This window comes from Gobius niger, assembly GCF_951799975.1.
Source record: "Gobius niger genome assembly, chromosome: 15".
Taxonomy (NCBI): domain Eukaryota; kingdom Metazoa; phylum Chordata; class Actinopteri; order Gobiiformes; family Gobiidae; genus Gobius; species Gobius niger.
In genome coordinates, this window is record NC_136866.1 from 13664305 (window position 1) to 13684597 (window position 20293).

The window sequence follows — 20293 nt, forward strand, 5'->3', positions numbered from 1 at the left end:
GCCCGTCTTCAGACTGTCCCTCCCTCCTCACCATGACAACCTCAGATTTTCAGCATCGTCAGCGCAGGAAGAGTCGCCTCCTCCGCTCTGATTAACAACACAGGCCTGTATTTTTATTTTGTTTTTCAAATTTAGATAGAAAGGTGTGTGTAACTGATGTGTTGGACTTGTGCTGGAGGCGGAGGGACACGCTGCTTCAGTGCGTAAACAAAATGGCCCTGCTTCAGCATCACCGGCTGCTGTCGCTGGCCGGACTCTTCCTGCTGATGGGCCTACACCGCGTCGACGCGCGGTCTGCGCAAATCTCGGATATAAAATCTAAAATCTCCGGCGTCGAGGAGCTTTTGGATGAGTTTCGTAAGCAGTTACAGCAGGAGCAGGAGTACAGCCGAGTCAGAGGCGGCGGCGAAGTGACGGACTCCTGTGTGGGGGACTACGACGCCGCAGAGAAGCGCATCATCCGGACCAGGCAGTCCATCGAGCAGGGCGCCACCTTCCTGCTCGCCCCGGACAGAGTGTACACCTGGAGGGACTGTCTGCACGCCTGCTGCTCCCAGCCACACTGCACTGTGGCCGTGGTGCAGGAGGACCCGAGCCAGGCCGGAGAGAGTCTGTGTTTCCTGTTCAACTGCACCTACAGGGGCAGAAACGTGTGCGCCTTCGCTCCGCAGGAGGGCTTTTCCTCCTACACCCGCGTAAACATCAACACCACTCGGGGACACCTGTCTGCTCTGACCGGCAGCACTTCCAGGAGGCCCGGGGAGGACGAGGAGGACGCACAAGGCAAGATAGAAATGATGCCTAGAAGTCTATCCGACAACTCAAGTAGGATAAAGACTAAAAGATGCCTGTGCGCTATTTATAAAAAATACCATAAAAATGATAACCATGATAACCAATATTTAGTTGCATACCACAAACAAAGAATATTTTAGCTGATGTACATACTGTACATCTATATCATACTGTATCTACTACTAGATGTACAGTATGTGCGTCCACAATTCTTGCTTAAATGTATTCTAACCCTGTCACAAAGTCCAATGCATTTCTCCTTTTATCAAGGAGGTGCAGCCTTATCTGGAGCTTTAGAAACACATGGAAAGCAACATTTGTGAGCAGATTTTATTTTCTCAGGGCAGGACAAGGGGGACACTTAATTCGAAAGTAAGTCATGGTATTAAACAGGCAAAGAGAAAAAGCTCAGCAAACATCAGTTTCTTCTTAGCATTTACAGTTTGAGAACTGAAGGATTAAATAAGGAATACATGGTGGAAAAAGGTCATTTTTCCAACTATTTTCCACCAAAACTAGCTACATACCTTATGCCTGTAGCCTTCAAGCATTTGCAGCCAGTTAATTATTACCTCTTAAGGGTAAAATTCAAAAACTATAGCAACAGTCCTTTATGGTTTCCAACCATTTTTGTCAAGCGGGCCACCAAAGTTTCTTGTACCCAATGTGTTTTACGCAAAGAAAAATATTTTTTTACATGAGTTTTGTGGGTCTTAGCTTTCAAATGAGGCGTTACACTGGCCAATAGGCTGTCAGCTTTTAGATTTGGGTAAAGCTGCACTGGAAAATATGCACTTGGTTAAGGCGGGGGTTAAGAGATTCATCTAAAGTAACTCCCCCATGTACAACTAAAAGACCAAAGTGCTTCATTACAGCGCAGTCATGTTATTGTCCTTCCTCGCAGAAATAGATGAGCCCCCGCGCAGTGACGCTGGGCAGGACGTGGTGATCCTACTGCCCACAGACTGGGCTGTCCTGGACGGGCGGGACAGCGTGGATGACCAAGGGATCAGCCGCTACGAGTGGACACTGGTCAGAGGGGACACAGCCATCAACATGAAGGTCAGGACTGGAGTGGAGCTAAACCAAGGCTGAGACATTCAAACAGGTTCAGTCGTGATAGAGTAGTCTCAGGTTACACATGTGTTTGTGTAGTCAGTAGGTCTCTTGTACCCATAATGCCTTGCTGTGTTCAATGAGATGGGGCTAATTACATGTGCACCTGCCTCAGTTCACTGTTCAGACATTATCTGATCTACGGGTAAACAAGGCTGTGTTTAGAGCCGAAGAAGCAGCATTTACTATTGCACTGAAACCCTTTTCAATAGATAAAGGGCCACCATTTTATAAAAGTCAATTACATATTTACTCACAGTGGAAAAAATAACAATTATTTTTTATGTAAGAGTACAGATACATTATCATTTTGGAAGTAAAAAGTACTGTATGATAAAACTACTCTAAGAAGTAAAATTTCTTCAAAAAGTTAAGTAACCCACCTAAATAATTGTTTCAACCATTTAATTGCTTTAGTATCGTACATGTAAACAAGTGTTCTTGATCCAATCAGCAACAGTTCTCAGCCCAAAGTCCCACCTCTTCCCAAACAAGATCAGTGCTAATAATGCCTTGTAATATCACTATGGTGAAAAAGGGCGTTTTGTTTTTTGCAAAGGAATGAATTGTGTTGTGTTCGATTGGCAGGTGACCCACCCAGGCCTGTTGAAAGTCAGTGGACTACAGGAGGGCGTGTACACCTTCCAGATGACAGTGACGGATACAGTGGGGCAAAAGAGCTCTGATAACGTCTCTGTGACCGTGCTGGCCCCCAAACACGAGCCTGAAGGTACATCTCAATATCCACATCGCTTTGTAACACAGCATAGACTTAACGCATCTGGGTTTGTTTACAATAGTGTGCACGGGCCATTGTTCCAACTACCAGTTCAAGTGTGACGATGGCTGCTGTATCGACATCACCTACGCCTGCGACGGGAAACAGCACTGTCCTGACCGCTCGGACGAAGACTTCTGCCCCAACTGTGAGGGAGGAGAAACAGCTCAGTTTAAATATCCACTCTAAGAAACATTAGGACTAAAGAAGTTTTTGTTTTTAGTTGATGGCAACAGAAAGTCGGTGTCCCACTCCATGGACATGCCCAGCCCGCGTCGATTGGTGACCCAGACAGGCACAGAGGAGCAGACGGGACAGAGGAAAACTGTGGAGAGCATCGTCCCACCTCAGGACAGGAGCAAGAGTCTACCAGCCAACAAACAACAGAACGCAGCCGACAGTCAAGGTCAAGGTACGGTTTGAAATGACCAAAATAAATGTGGTAACTTATTATAAATACAAGCGTGTTTTCAGAAAGATGCATGTTCTTCATTTTAGTATAACAATATGAATACATTTATTCTCATTTTTAAAATGAAACAGCAAGTCATTTGTCATCTAGTTTGCATTTTTTTTTTAAATTATAGCCCCAGATGGGAAACTAAATGTTGTATGTGGTTTTATGTGGCAAGAAAAAAACAGACAAGACTAAATCAATCTCACAATGGGGAAATTCGCCTGTTACGGCAGCTAAGAACTCACAGTGAGGTGCAAATAAGTAGTAATAGTAGAATAAAGGTATATATAGAAATAGATCAAATTAGATCAAAATATCAAAGTGAGCAAGCTCCTCTACAGGCTGATGCAGGGGGTGAGAGGTGTTGTCCATGATAGATGCGAGTCGAGTCCAGTGGCAGGAAAAGGTGTTTATATTATTCAGTATTTATATTAGTGGACTGTAGTATCGTTTTTTATCTCAACAATACAGTAATTGCTGGGTTGCAGGTGACATCACAGCATTCTGAAGGCCTATACTATTATATAGAGGAAAAATTATTTTGTTTTTGAGGAAATCTTTGGTCTTGTACAGAGAGATCATGGACCCAGTGACTGATATTAATGATCATTTTTGTAATTCATACAATTTCTTTTTTGCTACAACTTGTGAAAGTGGAATTAATAGGAAAAATTGGCCCCTGCCCCCAGTTGGGTCCGATGACATCATCACATTCTAGAACCTGCAACCCAGCAATACTGTATTTTGTTGATGTCTGCATATATTCAAATTCTATTGGCTATCTTTGTTTCAATATAAAGCAAACAGTCTTATTGAAAGAAGTCCCCCACATTGAAAACAGATGGAGCCCTGCAGGCGAGCTCAAAGCTGGGCTCAAAGCCTGGCCTCGCTGTTGCCTCTTTAGTTTCAGGGGAAAAGATGTGAGCGTTGGACAAAGGGCTTCTGTGGTCGCTGCCATCTGATCCTGAATCAGAAACGCAGAGGGGAAAATGGCTTTTTCCAGTGTCAGTGAACACATCAACAGACTGGCTTGCATTCTCAGGAGTTTGCCTTTAATTTCAACAGACTCTTGCGTATGTTGAATACTTGGAATGTACACAAAAGGTTATCGACGTGCTAGTAGGTAGTAGACATAGTAGGTTGTCGACGTTGTTATATATACAGTATATACTATGTATAACACAATGACTGTACCTTGATAAGTATGTAAAAAAGTCTGCATTTCTATTCCAGACCCGTGCTCCTCAGCCCCTGTAGTGGGACCCTGTAAAGGCACGTTCCCGCGCTGGTACTATGACCGCGACGCTGGAGAGTGCAAGCACTTCCTGTACGGAGGGTGTCAGGGCAACCACAATAATTTCCTGCAGGAGTCAGATTGTGTCACAGAGTGCATCCAGAAATGTAAGACAATGTTGTTGTTTTTTATTACTCACCTCAGTCAGTATCTATACTCTGAATACATATTATTAAAGTGTATATCATGTTTTTGTCTTTTTAGCTCCATCCTTCAAACCAGCGACTGTGGCTCCACCAGTGACCAAACAGACAGAAATAGGTAAATACTGTACATGAAAATACTGTACAAACCTCGCCCTTAGACTTACATTAGCTTTAAACAACTACTACTACTATACAGTAAGTCTTCTGTTTAAATGTCACTTTTTACATGAATATTCTCTGTTTTCTCTCTGTCAAAGCTGCTCCCAAAGTGTCTCCGAGTCAAACGGAGAGCGAGAAGGCCTTCTCTAAACCTGTGCTCAGAGGAGGTCACCCTGCGCCCGAATCAGGCATGTCCACTTTGCTCACAAAACTACCAAGCCTTCGTGGGGCAAACATCAGTTTTATCATTGGCCACACAGTCCAACAATAGACAACAGTGTTACATTATATATTAAATTCAAGCAGTATTCAGGTAAATCATGAGAAGAAGCCATCAGAAAAATTATATTTGCTTCACTGGCTCACTGTGCAGTTTTCATATCACTGAGCTTTCCAAACATAAACATTTTAGTTATTAGTTATTAGTTATTATTCTGTCTTTATTCCCGTACACATGCTCCTTACATCCAACTGCGTGTTCCTCTGTGCAGGCGCCATCCTCCCTCTGGCCCTGGGCATCCTCATCACGGCTCTGCTGCTGCTCATGATCGGCTGCCGTCTCAAACTGGTCCGACACAAACTGAAAAAGGCCCGGCCCCTCACCACCGAGGAGTCAGACTACCTCATCAACGGCATGTACCTATAGCTCTCAGATCTACCACCACCTACTACTGCTACTTCTTCTACTGCGGCCGCAAATACTGATTGTCAACTGGTATTCAATTTGCACTCTTTGTTTCAGCATACCAGGACATTGATTTATGTTTAAGACATTTTGTACATTTGTTTCATGAACAATTTTGCGCATTATCCAGGTAAGATGGCTGCCTTTGAATACAATATCCTATTCCTATCAATATAATTATGTCCATGTGTCTTAATGAATTGCTTTTATTTTTCTATTTGAGATGGGGAAAAAATCAGACTTATCTTCCAAAATGTTATGGGATCTTGAACTTTCACTTCAGGCAAAATATTATGATCGGGGCATATTGTTGGGAGGATATCACAAGAGCTTTTGGAAATGCTCTAATTCAGTCTAAGCATATTTCTTGATGCCTAGCTTTCTAGACATTTTCACTCTAATGGCCCAAAAGTATCCATGAACACCCTAAAGTAAGATGCACAAGCTAGGTCCTGACCAAGAGCCCAAAATCCTTGCGATGTTAAATTTTCCACAGTTTATATAGTTCTACCAATAGGTGGCACTATTCCATTGCAGTATTTACCTTTACTGTACTCATTTCATTTGAAAAGGAAAGTGCCTGCTCAGGTGCACTTTAAGTCCATTTTGAGACTGCGTATAAAGTATTTTGGGTTCATTTTTGTTTTTCAAAAGCATATCTAACCAAACAGAGGCTATTTTGTTTTTCGTTTCTATTGTAAATGTAACAAATGCAATTGTACTTTTCCTCAAACTTCAGTCTGTTAAAGTTGATTTTAAATAAAGTATTTTTGTTTTGCTCTCATTCAGTATCGGTGTCATCAGCAACACTAGTTTATATATTTTATTTGAGCTGAGACAAGTTACTTTCTAGTTACTTAGACCTACAGTAGTAGTAACTACTGCAGGTACTTGATAAGGTAAAATAAATGTTAACAGCAAATTTATCTTGGCTAACATTGTCAAATAAAACGACAGGGTGTGTGTCGATACATGCTCAAAAAGAACCGGCTCTTCAATAACTTTGACTGTGAGTATGTGACGCGCATGGTAGTAGATGATAGTAGGAGGATATGAAGGTGTGACTGTTGACTTCAAATGATAAGACTGTGCATGTGCATTATTCGTAAAGGAAGGGGCAGTAAAGACAGATCCATTTCATCCACAGATATTGTACAAATTGGATTCAGTTATTGAATCCAAATGTATGCTCAGGAGGAGATGACCAACACAGCCCTGGTGGAAGACTTGGTCACATTTGCAGGAGATGCAGCTTGTCTGCATGGTTTACTCATCCGGCCGAAGGAGCCTAAAAACTCAAAGGTAAGAACTGAGTGTCTAGTCACATGGGAACAAGACTTTCATTCAGAAGAAGTTATAGGTTGGGGTAGGTTATATATTTTAAGTCAGAATACATTCTAAAAGTTTTCAAATGTAGAAGGTCTTACTGGGTGGTGGGTGAAGTGGAGAGAAGGCTTTAAATGCTACATTCTGTCAAGAATAGGCTAATAACAAAAGAGCCAACTCTGACGTTAGTTTCATAGTGCATTCACCGGCTATAGGACCATTTTAATCCAAATCAAAAATGGACCATATCAGATTTTGTTCACATCTTATTCTGTTTTGAATTATGAGAAATAAATCAAAGACTAGGCCACCATACAGAAAGATATTAATTAGTAATATTTGATCACATTTTAATCACATTTTAATGGTTTTAAAGCCCTGCTATTTAACACAGAGCGCTGCAGTGGCATGTTTTGATTCTATCTGTCATAGCCTGTAGAGCTGCATTTCATAAAGGTAAGGTAAAGGTCAAGGTGTTTTATTTGTCATTATACATTAACTGTCCCTCACAGAGTTTCATTGGTACATTCAGTGCTGACACTGATGTAGGGCTCATGGAGAATAAAAAGAGCAAACTTTACAGAAAATGCAGTTACTATTGCCCAAGATGTTTTCTTTGTTTTTGCAGTTGGTGACTCATCTTCCATTCACCCTTTTCCCAACGCCACTGCATAGAGCTGCATACTTCCAGGCTATGGAGGTCCAAAAACACTTTAACATTCTAGTGGATAGAGTCAGCCAGGACACAGACTTCCTGGAAGAAGCTTTGGCCAGGTAAGAAGGGCCAGCCCAAACCATTATGGGGCACTAAGCAGAAACTGACCTGGGGGAAATTAGAAAAGAAACTTGGCGACTGTAAATAAATCGAAAAGTCATTGTTTTAACTGAGACTTGTATTTAAATTTCCAATACAATTTTTAAACATTTGAACAAAAAGCTAGGCTCTCCCTATGAAGCTGCTTGGTCAGCCCGGTAGGTAAGTTATAAGTTCAAGACAATTAATGATGAAAAATGCAATGATGTCATTCACTGTATTTTGCAGCACTGTACAAGTGGACAGCTTCACTGCACAGCTGTTCAGGATTCACAAACAAATCCTGAAAGAAGGAAAGTCTCCAGTAAGTTTTACCTTTTCTCGCTCAACTCTGGAGATCTATGGATTCCTGATTAGGTTGGTGTTGTATTGTATTGTATCATGTATTAAGACTTATGTATTATTTGTCAAGAGCTACTTGGAGATCACAATCTACAGTTTGAGGATGCTTGCACTTGTAACCTGCTCGCTCATGTAGCCAGTGCTGAAACCCACTTTGCCTTTCAGACTGTTGTCCTGGGCCTTAATCGCTCTGACTACATGTTGGACCAAACTCAGCATGGGAAACCATCTCTCAAGCAGGTAGAAATCAACACTATTGCAGCTGGTTTAGGAGGCCTGTCATCAACCATTGTCAAAGTGCACAAGTATGTCAAGACACACCTCATGATTTAATCCAACCAAAATAACACAGTGTGCTTGGTATTGGCCTTGCAGTAATAATTATGTCTTTGTTACAAAGGAGTATTCTGTGTGTCGCTGGTCGACATGCCGAGTATCAACGTGTGATTGACAACAATCCCGGAGCAGGTCAGGCCAAGGCTTTGGCCAAAGCCTGGGAGCTGTACGGCTCAACGAGGTACATTGTAATCACACAATGAAAAATATGTGACAGCAACCGTTTTTGTCGTTGCATAAAAAACACAATAAACAAACAAATAAAAGAAAGAAAGAACTTTTTTTTTCTACTGACAGCTCTTTTCATTTCCAGAGCTGTACTTCTGATGTTGATAACAGAAGATGAGAGAAATGTCTTTGATCAGCGGTGTCTGCAGTTGGAACTGTTAAAATTGTAAACACATTTCATATTTTATCCACTTATTGTGTTATAAAACCATAACTGTTTATGTTTGTTTTTTTTCTTGGGGGGGGGGGGGGGGGGGTGATTTGGGTGCATTCTTTTAGGAAACTTCCCATGATGCGAAGGCGTTTCAAAGATGTGTTGGCAAATGGATTTCTGGATCAAGACGACAGACTGTTTGTGTAAGCATGTTGTTGATCCATGCTGTATCTGTCCAAAGAACAGGTCAATACAGGCTTTGAGTGTTTAACACAACTGACTGACTAGAGAAGCAGCATTTGTTTTGCAGTGATGGGAAGGAAGTTGCAGTGGTGTACTTTAGACATGGCTATGATCCTCAGCATTACACTTCTGAAGAGGTAACACAACTTGTCTGCTAATGTGTTTTGTATAACACAACAAAATATCTGTGATTTTTACATAGGTAGCCTACCTCTAATGTCTTAACAAAGAGACTGTTGCACATTTCAGTATTTTTATAGTAGGAATATAATTTGCCGGTAAAATGGTGAGGCAATAATAATAATAATATCTTTTCAGAAATCATAAGTGATGGAGACTCTAAATTAAGAAACATTAAATGATTAAATCAATGGCCTTTGACTAGAGAGATACTGTATGATGACCCGGATTGTATTATGCTGAATATTTAGGACACAAATACACAACATACCTAACCTGGCTAACGCCAGACTGCTGTGTGCGCTCGAATCATTTCGAACTGCACAGCAGCCTGGGGACCATGGCCGAAATTTTCGCATGGATTTGGGAACCAATCACAGAACGAGGAGGGACGGATCAAACATGACAGCAGCAGACGCGACGCTATTTATCGATCAAGCTTTAGGCCCTGTTCTAAATAGTTTAGTTCGAAAGTTTACAGCGGGTTCATCATACGTCATCGGATACGATGATAAGATTGGCAGTGGCTACGTGCAGACGCATGATAGACATTCATAGCGCCTAATAAACGGCTATGGACGATCATAAACCACACCTCTCCTACGAGAAAATGAATTGGTGGTCCCCAGACTAAATATCACTTGTGATTTTAGTCTGGCGTTAGCCAGGCTACAACATACCTTCATTTGAACCCAATAAAAATAAGTTAGGGAGGTTTAATAGGATCTGACCATCCAAAATGTGGGGATCATTCTGCTTTTCTAAAGAATAAAGAATCATTTTGTATCACAAAATAATGTGATTGTGACAGGAACTTCAAAACATCCTACATGCTACACTGAACACAGTTATATATACTTTTTAGTTAATCATCAAAAATGTATCAAAATCCATATACCATATTCTTTAATCACTTTCAATGTAGGCTTGTAGTTGCTCTTAAATTATGTTGAATTTTCCTGAAAATGTGCTGCATGAGATTGTAAATATTTCCATTACATGTGTTGTAGGACTGGGAGACTCGGCTCATGATGGAGCGCTCTCGAGCTGTAAAGTGTCCGGATATCGCCACACATTTAGCTGGAACCAAGAAGATTCAGCAGGTGTTATCCCAGCCTGGAGTTCTGGAGAAGTTCTTCCCAGAGCAGCCCAATGTGGTGGAGCAGATCCGCACAACATTCACAGGTCTCTATTCTCTGGACATGGTGAGCGTAATACTGTGCTTCAAAAATAATAATCATAATTTTGCCATGACATTTGGTCTTCTTGTCCAGGGTCCAGAGGGAGACCGAACAGTTGAAATGGCATCAGCAGCTCCAGAGCGCTTTGTCCTGAAGCCTCAGAGAGAGGGAGGAGGTATGACACAGGGCGTGGTGCTTTAGCCTCACAGTAAGAAAGTCCTGGATTGATTTCTGTGAGACAGTGTGGGAAATATATTCATGAAGATATTGTTTGCTTGACTCACAGACTCACAACATTCATTACTATTAACATGATTTATATTTCCCATACCACTGGCTGATAATGTTGAATAATATAACAGGGAGCAACATTTATGGATCAGACATTTGTAAAGTGCTGAAGGAGGCAACGGGTGAAGAGAGATCAGCCTACATTCTAATGGACAAAATCCACTCCACCCCTTCACCCAACATTTTGGTGAAACCAGGCAGTCCCCCCACCATCACAGACTGCCTCAGTGAGCTGGGAGTGTATGGAGTGTATGTCAGGTATTCAGTCAACAAAGTCCTGTTATATAATAACTTTATAGGCAGTACATGTGTGTCTGTTTCCAGACATGGAGGGCATATGGTGATGAACGAGTCGGTGGGTCATCTGCTTCGGACCAAAATGGCAGCACACCCAGACGGAGGGACTATGGCAGGATTCGCTGGCCTGGACAACCCCCTCCTTTTCTAAAAGACGACTTCTTTGTCAATGCTAAATTCCTATCTGATATGAACTGCAGTACATATTTATTTGTGGTAAACGTGGATTTAAGGACTGAACCAGGGATGATATAACACATTCTTCATTACTTTAACTAATATAATAATGTGATTGCAATTTTTACTTTCATTGGAGCAACGTTTAGCAACTAGTCGGGGACACAGGGGCTGATTGTCACACTTTTCTTTCTTGAGTCCAATACTCAACAAAAACGTCCCATAAACGAACATCAAAGGAATGCTTAAACCCATGACTGGAAGCAGAGCCGTTTTTTTCCTATAGGCAAACTATGCAAGTAGCGTAGGGCCCCCGCAGCGGCAAGGGCCCCACATCTCAGTCAAACTAAGGTGTTGTTTCACTGATTAATCAACATGTTATTACGGGCAGTTACTTACAGTGACTCTGGTTCTTTGAATGCGCACAGTCTAAAGCGAGTTGGGCTACTCACAGGCTAATTCTCAGTGGTCAGACAGAAATAACCGTCAGCTGCAGGTTTCAGTTAGTTTTAAATCAGCGGTTCCCAAACTGTGGGTCAGGGACCAGAGGTGAGAGAATGTGACCATTTACCATTTACCAAAGTGGGGAAATAGATTACAGTAGTCCTAAATCCCACTCTCACGGTGGCTTAGTGGTTAGTGGTTCTCACACAGTGGGGCAGGGCCTGAAATGAGGTCATTATGTTTCCCCTCTGCCCTGCACCACTGCACAGTGGAACCGTTTTTGACCGTAAACGGGTTTGCTCTTCGTCAAATAGCTGTGGGATGTGCACTGTAGGGCCCCCGTGTGGATTTTTGCTTAGGGCCCCAGAAGGGCCAGCACCGGCTCTGCTCTACTCTGGAAGTAGGCGCCTCTTTCTTCTTTACATCTCATTGCAATTGTCATTAACTGATAAAAACATTGACATGCCCAAAGTGCAGTGTGGGGTTGGTTGCTACTATTGTTATTGATTTTTTTGGTGCCAACATAGATTTTAGGGGGAAAGTGTAACCTTTAACCTTTATTGTGACAACCAATCCATGACAAACAGCCCCAATTTCTCCCTAATTACTTCCCCATCTGCACTTTTATTCAAATAATGAAATAAAGAACTTCAACTACCGCCAGAGATCAGTTACATTTACTTAAAACCCTAAGTGTGAGTGCTCTTCAATATTTATATTAAGACACAATACCAGGATCAAAATGTAGGTATTTATTTTCTCAAGCCATTCCACACACTATGAAAGCCAAACGTCAACACACTTCCATCACCCAAAAGCAAATGTGCTTCTTGAATGTATGTCTTTTCCCCCCCCCCCGTAACCAGAGACATTCATTTTTGCTTGATATGGAGTTTATTATTTCATGGCAAAGCAGTGAGTAGCTTTTAGTTCAGTGTCTTCCTTGTCACAAACGGTAGCGGTTGCTGTGAAAGCTGCAGCACATCACACAGTGAGAAAGAAAGCTCAGCCCGGTGCGCGGCGTTGTGTGGTTCGTGCAGCTCTCCAAAATCACCCTGTACTACCAACCATGTACAGTCGGTTATAAATTGTGTTATTTGGGATACAACAATTAAAAGCTGAATGAATCAACCCTGCTGTAAGTTTGTGATTGTCCCTTACATCCAGGTTAAAGGTTATTTTGTTTGAGAATTTACATTTACCACATCAACCAAAAACATTTAATCATTCAAAATTAGAAACACACTGCATGAAGCCTCCTTTAAAAAAAACTGAAATCCAATTAGAAATGTTTGAGCTGAAGTGGAAGACATTTTGAATGGAAGAAGTTTCCAAATCACATTTTGGAAAAGCACCATAGAGCTCCCTCCAGTGCATGCTCTTGTCCATCCAGGAGTTTTTCATCGTACCAAAGGTTTGCATGTGAACTGTATTTTGTTGTTGTGGGACTTTTTCAGCTTTGTGGTTCAACAAGACTGCGAGTTAAGTACTTTTGCGGGGAGGAGTTAATCTGTTATTTGCCCTTGTTAACCTAACAATTGTCCTGAACTGGGGTATTTGTGACATGCAGGAGCCAACTTAAAACCACACTTAAAAGTCTTGAAATATCACCACTTTACACGAATTTACTGGTATGCATCCATATTTAGATTTTATTTGACCAAAAAAATGGAGCCCGCAAGCTCCACTACACTTGCTTTGTAGTACAGGGCTTTAAACACAGGGGGCGACACTGCAGACTCTATGTGTGGTTACTTCAGCAAATGTGTGATAATACTGCATCGATTATGTAGCTACAACTTTCTTTTTTTTTTTTTTCATCTAAAAGGCTCAGGCATCTCTCGTCATTGTCAAGCGGTGCACCTACATTCAGCGCTGATGCTGCTGAAATGTAATACTGTCAAAATGGCCGACTGCAATTTTCAGACCACAAAAAAGTCCAGCAGTTAAAAGAACACATAACCCCCCAAAAAAGATGCAAGCGGAAAATGAAATCAAAAAACTCTCTCTCTCTATGCTATGTCAGCGCCAAGCGCCAAGCTGAAAGCAGTCTCTCTTTGCTGCCCCTTGGTCGGGCATAGATCGTACGCCGTCGATGTGATTCTCAGTGAGTCCCATAGTTGAACAAAACGGACTGTGTTTCTTGTTATGGTTTGAACGAAAAAGACGCGTTTAACCCCGTCCCGAGGTTTTCCCACTTCAAACTGGAGTCACAGGCTGTCAACATCTTCAAAGTTCATCCCTGTGAGAAACAATCATTTATGAAGTTAATCAAAAAATCATAATACATGTAAAAAGTAGCACATCAGAGAAGTGGGAATTGATTAGGTTCTATGCCAGATGCTCTTTAAATTTATTCACGCTTTAACTGGCACAAAGATACACTGGTGATACACTTCTTACCCGTGAATTAGAATAGAAATGGTAAAGGCTAGAACACACTGCACTAAATTCATGCAAGAAATCCATTATATTTTTTTTGTTATAGAAACTGAATTAATTTTGTAATGAGGTGATACTTGTGGCCAGACTTGATCATTTATAACCTCCCGGGACATTTTGTTAAATAAGGTGCATTTGACAACATTATAACCAAAATTATAATATGCCCTGAATCTTAAATATGATATTACTTAATGCATTTTAGATATGTTTGAGTGGAAAAATCCCATTCAGAGGTAATAAATTGACTATCTTTCCACAAGTTCCCCATGCAAATCACACTTTCAAATTTCAAACTTAAAATTTATCCAAAAAGTAGTAAAGGCCATGCTTTATCAATCTCTATTAATAAAGCATTTTAGTTCTACAGCAAGGCTATTTGGGTTTGAAAGTGGGTTTCATTTTTAGGCAGGCACGTTAGGTTTATTTGAAGAAAATCAAATTAAATAAACGTGCAGCTACTCAGTATGGTATGGAAGAAGCAAAAAAAAGTCAACAAGCAGCAAAATGCGGCCGTTTGTGGCTCTCCGTTGCCTGCTCCATGCCACACCATTTCACCTTTGCCACTGTGAGAAGGAGAGAGGGGGAGGAGAGCAAGAGGAAGTCACTTCCACCTGGACCACTGCTTGTCTTTGTCTGTTAAAGGCACATAAATCACCCCCATCAACTGCTTCATTTTGGTGCTGCCGTCTTCCAGCTTGTCATACTGTTCCAACATCTGGTTCCCTCCGGCCGGACCCACAGGCAGGATAAGCCGCCCGCCTGGTTTTAACTGGTCTAAGAGCTACGGGCATAAAACAAAGACTGGAGTCACCAATTTTACATTGCCACAGATTAGATTTGATGCATTATCTGTTCAAGCAGTTCAAAGTCTTCTGTGAATTTGCCAGTCATATCAGGTCACTCACTCAGCAGTAACGCAGTCTAACTTTAACAACATGCCCACAAGCTCAATGCAACAACTCATTTAATGCTGAATCTATTGTGTATTTTGTATGTTATGTTTGTCTATTGTTAAGGCTGATGTGCGTAAAACACACATAAAGGATTCAGTATAAAATGATATTATCTTGTATTTGAATTATTTGTCAACACAATGTTGGGTGCTTGTGCTCCATCTGTAATTCAAACTCACGGCCTTGGGAATGGTGGGTGCTGCTGCTCCAACATGGATGGCATCATAGGGTGCCTCCTCGGGAAAGCCCATACGTCCATCTCCCACTGAAAACAAGTTGTTAGAATGCAAGTCACGCTACAGTCAATCAAATACTCATCAATCCTTGACTTCATAAGGTTTCTTTGAGTGTGATTTGCAGGGAGCTGAACCGTATAACCCACTTTCCCGAATATTATCCCAGTAACACAAAATCAAAAGGGAAAAGGGTGCAATATCCTTGGCTTAACTCACCAACATTGGCTTGCTGTCAAGTAAAATGAATAGGAATTAGTCATCACAGGTAGAGGGGTCTTACCTATGAGCTTTATTCTTCCCGACGCTATCAAACTGGGGTCGTCTTTCTTCACATTATTTACAGAATCGTCTACCAGCTCTTTGATGTGGTCGATACCAATAACTTTCCCTTTAGGACCAACCTGCAGAACCAAAGGATTATGTCTGTTAAACCTTCATTATTCTTGATAAGCTGTATTTGGCCATAGTGCTCAAAAAGTACCAGAAAAATACATAGGACCAATGGATTAGAGGACGCTATTGTATGTACTGTGTACCCATTACATGTTGCTCACCATTCGTGCAAAGCAGACTGATAAAATTCCACTACCAGAGCCAACGTCTAGGGCCTTGGCTCCTTCGTACAGCTGGTCATGAAGCAGCTCCAAGGCGTAGGCATGCTGGGAAAATAAATAAATTATACAAATTAATAAAAAACAAAGTACCCATGGCAACATTTACAGACATAATCTATTAGGGTGCTGGCATTGTCGAAAATTTTAACAAGAAAGAAAAAGGAACCAATTAGGCATATAAACACATTAATAAGATTGTGACGCCTTTATAATCAAATGAAAGTAAATTTAATTCAGTGGGGATGCCTAAATCGCATCTTTGTTTATACAGACACTGTTGAGATGTCAAACATCCATCAAATCTTACCATATGTGGAGCACTGATGGTTGCTTGATAACCTTCAGGAACAAAGAAAACATTTTAGTAGTTTTGAGCTGTTTTGTAGCTCAAATCTTTACCCATTTTCAGCCCATTTAATTTGAAAATGTAGCTAAGAAAATATTATAATATTTCTTTTAGTATTTTTTGCAAAGGAGCCAAAAAGATTATGAAGAAAACGCAACTTTTTGCATCTTACTGCAAAGAAAAGGTTTTTAACTAAAAACAGAATAATTACATACTCAAAAATGGGAGTAATTCCTTTGGTAGATCAACTTTGGATTTTATGAACTTATGTGTTTGGACGTACCTATGGACTGTGGAGAATCCATGTAGGGGTTACACCTTGAGAAATGCGAACGGTCTGTTGCCAGCATGACTTCAAAGACCTTGTCTGATTTAATAATGCCATTTTCTGAAAAACACAAAAAACAGTGGTCTTTAAATCTTACACCTCCCTTTCAGCTTCTCATGTCACCACAGAGAATCAATCGAACAGAAAGTTTGCACTCTTGAAGCCCCTCTGACTAACTAGATTTACAGTATATGGTGATGTGGAGATACAGTTTATAAAGCATTTTATTATTGTCTACAAACATCAACATGCCCTGGAGCTGGAAATCCATTCAGAACTATGTATTTTCTGTTGTTTGTAATTTAGTTTATTTATTGTATATTTGTGACCCATATTCAATGTTTTGAGAATTACTATCAGCAAGGTCTGGACGGTTTTGTAAATAGGTACCATTGCATTAGATTGGCAATTTTATGTTTTGCAATTTAGATCAAGTTCAGACTAGTGCTCACTGCTCATTCTAATCGGATCTTGAGAAAAGACAAATAAGCTGCTAAACCAATATAACAATCACATGCATTCTGCAGGATTCAGACTTAATAAGTCCTCATGAGGAAAATGTATTTTGTTGTTTGCAATTTTGATTCTGTTGCTGTTTGTGCAGCGCTACAATTAACTGAATAGCAGGCCATGCTTAACTTAACTTCACACTGTTGAACATGCCAATTGTCTGGCTTACAAAATCAAACAGCAGTTGATATAATTACACTGATTCAATGAGAACATCCAATGTTATTTAATAGTCTAAATAAATGCGACCTAATGATCAGGTGAAGACGACAAGTGTTGTGTTGATATAATCCTCGGACAGGTTTGAGCTGCAGCTGGTGAGAGCGGCAGGAAGAGGCAGCGACAGCCGGCTCTGCTCCCAATCCCCCTCAACCCCAGAGCCAGAGCTGCGCGACAGGATACATTTACAAATACTTCGACATGCTGCCAGATGGCCAACATGCTGCAAATATAAATAACAACAAACTATCTGGGGCTTATTTTCTTGTTTCTGGGGCAGGGGTCTGCTGCCAAGTGTGAAGAGATGGGGATGAAAATCAGCACCTCCAAATCTGAGGCCATAGTTCTCCACTGGAAAAAGGCTCGCCCTCTCCAGGTCGGTGGAGAGACTTTGCTTCAAGCGGAGTATATTGGGGTCTTGTTCATGAGTAAGGGACAGATGGAGCTGGAGATCAACAGTCGTATTGGTGCAGCGTTGGCAGCGATGTGGTTGCTGTATCGGACTGCTGTGGTGAAGAAGGAGTTGGGCCAAAGGCAAAGCTCTCGATTTACCGGACGATCTTCGTTCCTTCCCTCACCTATGGTGAGATCTGGGAAATGACTGAAAGGACAAGATCATGGATACAAGTAGTCGAAAGGAGTTTTCTTCGCAGGGTGGCTGAACGCACCCTTAGAGATAGGGTGAGAAGCTCAGTCACCCAGGAGGAGGAGCTCGGTGTAGAGCCACTGCTCCTTCATGTTTCGAATGTCTCCTGGGGAGGTGTTCCGGACATGTCCCATTGGGAGGAGGCTCCTGGGGAGATCCAGGGGCCAGGACACACTGAAGGGGCCGTGTCTCTGAGTTGGACTGGTGCCGCCTCAGGATCCCCCAGAACAGCTTGAGGAAGTGTGGGTGGATGGATGGATAATTTGATATTAAAGTTCAATTGTTGATTGTTTTTGCAAACTAATAATCAAAGTTGAGAAAGTGCTTCTGCTTAGTCAGCAGAAAGTCAATCAAAAAATGTGTGTACTGCTGAGTCTCCAGGATAACATTAGCTTTTCTTTCAGTGAATAATGTGCTTTAACATACTTTCTAGAATGTAGGCAAAACGTCCAAACAATGTATTAAAGACTGCCGGGTAAAATGTGAGTCGTGATAAAAGTGTTTTCTCATGGACACAGTGACAGTTCAGATAGCCTTTGCACAGCAATGACATCTGTTTAACAGTTGCTCTCTGCTCCTGTTCATCCATAGTGTGTGCCCCGCTGTCCCGGTCAGACCTGATTTTCACCTGTCTCTGTCATTCACTCTGATCATCAGCCTAATATTCAGCTCAGATAGCATCAATGAATTTATCTTGAGTGTTAATTAAATGTACGTAGAGTTCCTTATTTCTTTTATGTGAATGGAATTGTCCTTACTAATATTAATATTGACATTATCATCTGTTCACTTGAGCCCTTTAGTATATATGTCTTCTCTATTATCTTTGTAAAAATGTTTTATACACAAAGTGTAAACGGATTGGGTGTGGGGTATTTAGTATTTTTCTTTTATCTCTGTTGATTTTTCCTTAAAAAAAAAAAAAAGATAGCATCAATGAACGTGGGCTGGGCACTTGCCGCTGCTAGCCACGGGGCTGCAAATGACGCACATATGGCTAACACGCTAAGCTAATAGCAGTCTGAAACTGGTATGTAAAAAAAAGGCTTTAAAATGTTCGTTAGTATTTTGGATGCGTTTGCATGCCTGACAGCATGTTCTTGTTTGGCAGCTAAACCCTTTGCTAAAGGGGAGGAGAGGTAACGCTAGGTCAACACACACCACTTAGCAACCAGCTAACGGGCTGCTCTGCAAGCCCAAGTCTGCAGAAAAATGCGTTTTCCTATGGTTAAACACGGGGAAATTCAATGCACCTTATTAACAAGAAAGGCACTTACTGCGGAGGTTGTTGACAAGCTCTGCGTGGCTGGTTCCTCCAGATTTCCAGGCCATTATTAGACAGACTTTGCGGAGCAAGTAGACAGCAGCTGTCAGTGCCGCGCCTGCGCCAAAGGTTTTGCCGAGGAAGCGCACCACCTCCAAAGCCGACGGTGGGGCGACGTCACCGGGCATCAGTCCGGGTTTCACCGCGGGGCACCCTTCAGAGTGGGCATGTAGCCGGAATACCTCACCATGTCACCCATGCAGCATATCATAACGCTGTCTTTCTGTGCCAGAGATAAGTGTGCACAGAGTCAATCTCTTTCTCCTTTCTCTAATGAGATTTACGATTTACTGCAGGTGCCTGCGCAGTGGCCACCAGATGGCGCGCGTGTCAAATGAGATTAGCTCTTAGTACTTGGTACTTAAATGTACTGTATACTCTATGCTGTGTATGACCTAACCACTGAACCACAGTCAAGGAGCAGTGTAAACATGCCTTGGCTGTGCCGTTTTCTCACTGGCTTGGTTTAGCCATTGCTATTCCCAAGCTAATCACTTAAAGTAATTTTCTTACTTAAAATGTTTTACCTAGTAGCCTAGATTTAGATTTAAACATCTCCCAGAGCACTGTTCAATCCATCATTCAGAAATGGAAAGAGTACAGCATCACTGCCAACTTACCAAGACACGGTCGCCCATCTAAAATATTAGATCAAACAAGGAGGACACTGGTAAGATATACAACCAAGTGCCCCAAGATAACTGGAAGGAGAAAGCCATTATTGAAAGGAGGCCATAAGAAATCCTGTTTGAAGTTTGCTAGAAGTCATATGGAGGACACAGCTCCATGTGGAAGAAGGAGCTTTGGTCAGATGAGACAAAAATTGAACTTTTTGGCCCAAATGCAAAACGTTATGTATGGAGCAAACCTGACACTGCTCATCGTCCTGAGTGCACCATCCCCAGTGTCACATATACGGGGGGGAGCATCATGCTATGGGGCTGCTTTTCCTCAGCGGGGACTGGGGAGATTGTAAGAATAGTTGGGAACATGGATGGAGCCAAATATGGGGAAATTTTAGAGGAAAACCTGCTGGAGTCAGAAAGAGAACTGAGGCTGGGGCGGTGATTCACCTTCCAGCAGGACAATGACCCTAAACACAAAGATAAATCTACAATGGAATGGTTCAATAAAAACATATTAATGTGTTAGAATGGCCCAGTCAAAGTCCTGACCTAAATCCTATTGAAAATCTGTGGAAAGGTCTGAAAACTGCTTCTAATTCTCCT

General features: G+C 41.6%; 3 protein-coding genes across 4 annotated transcripts; 2 read left to right on the forward strand and 1 right to left on the reverse strand.

The window, feature by feature from the left end:
* Positions 1-18: 18 nt before the first annotated feature.
* lrp11 (low density lipoprotein receptor-related protein 11) lies at positions 19-5895 on the forward strand. The gene is made up of 9 exons (XM_079572029.1): positions 19-783; positions 1700-1857; positions 2500-2641; positions 2712-2837; positions 2913-3095; positions 4380-4547; positions 4645-4701; positions 4844-4933; positions 5237-5895. Exons 1-9 carry the CDS (start codon positions 213-215, stop codon positions 5389-5391), a joined length of 1650 nt encoding a protein of 549 aa, XP_079428155.1. The 5' UTR covers positions 19-212; the 3' UTR covers positions 5392-5895.
* A 717-nt stretch (positions 5896-6612) lies between these two features.
* LOC306975158 (glutathione synthetase-like) lies at positions 6613-10973 on the forward strand (the record flags this gene model as incomplete). Its single annotated transcript, XM_079572577.1, has 11 exons — positions 6613-6732; positions 7385-7530; positions 7799-7874; positions 8078-8217; positions 8313-8429; positions 8777-8833; positions 8941-9010; positions 10064-10258; positions 10328-10409; positions 10597-10783; positions 10850-10973. The coding sequence occupies 11 exons, from the start codon at positions 6613-6615 to the stop codon at positions 10971-10973; spliced, it is 1314 nt and encodes a 437-aa protein (XP_079428703.1).
* Positions 10974-12299: 1326 nt separating this feature from the next.
* Positions 12300-19311, reverse strand: pcmt (protein-L-isoaspartate (D-aspartate) O-methyltransferase). 2 transcript variants are annotated; one of them, XM_079572136.1, is made up of 8 exons: positions 19018-19311; positions 16321-16425; positions 15999-16030; positions 15632-15736; positions 15358-15478; positions 15021-15106; positions 14444-14669; positions 12300-13685 (listed from the first exon to the last, which is right to left on the reverse strand). In XM_079572136.1, the coding sequence occupies exons 1-7, from the start codon at positions 19190-19192 to the stop codon at positions 14490-14492; spliced, it is 804 nt and encodes a 267-aa protein (XP_079428262.1). In that variant the 5' UTR covers positions 19193-19311; the 3' UTR covers positions 12300-13685; positions 14444-14489. The 2 variants fall into 2 exon arrangements, with proteins under 2 accessions (XP_079428262.1, XP_079428261.1); XM_079572135.1 differs by having other exon boundaries at positions 14500-14669; positions 19018-19310.
* Between the last annotated feature and the right edge of the window lie 982 nt (positions 19312-20293).

Coding starts and splice junctions, on each gene's coding strand:
- lrp11 (XM_079572029.1), top strand. CDS start 213: ATGGCCCTGCTTCAGCATCACCGGCTGCTGTCGCTGGCCGGACTCTTC. Junction 2,642..2,711: donor CCCCAAACACGAGCCTGAAG/GTACATCTCAAT, acceptor TGTTTACAATAG/TGTGCACGGGCCATTGTTCC. Junction 4,548..4,644: donor CACAGAGTGCATCCAGAAAT/GTAAGACAATGT, acceptor TTGTCTTTTTAG/CTCCATCCTTCAAACCAGCG.
- pcmt (XM_079572135.1), bottom strand. CDS start 19,192: ATGCCCGGTGACGTCGCCCCACCGTCGGCTTTGGAGGTGGTGCGCTTC. Junction 15,479..15,631: donor CAGTCTGCTTTGCACGAATG/GTGAGCAACATG, acceptor TTGGTTCTGCAG/GTTGGTCCTAAAGGGAAAGT. Junction 15,107..15,357: donor GGGAAGAATAAAGCTCATAG/GTAAGACCCCTC, acceptor ACTTGTTTTCAG/TGGGAGATGGACGTATGGGC.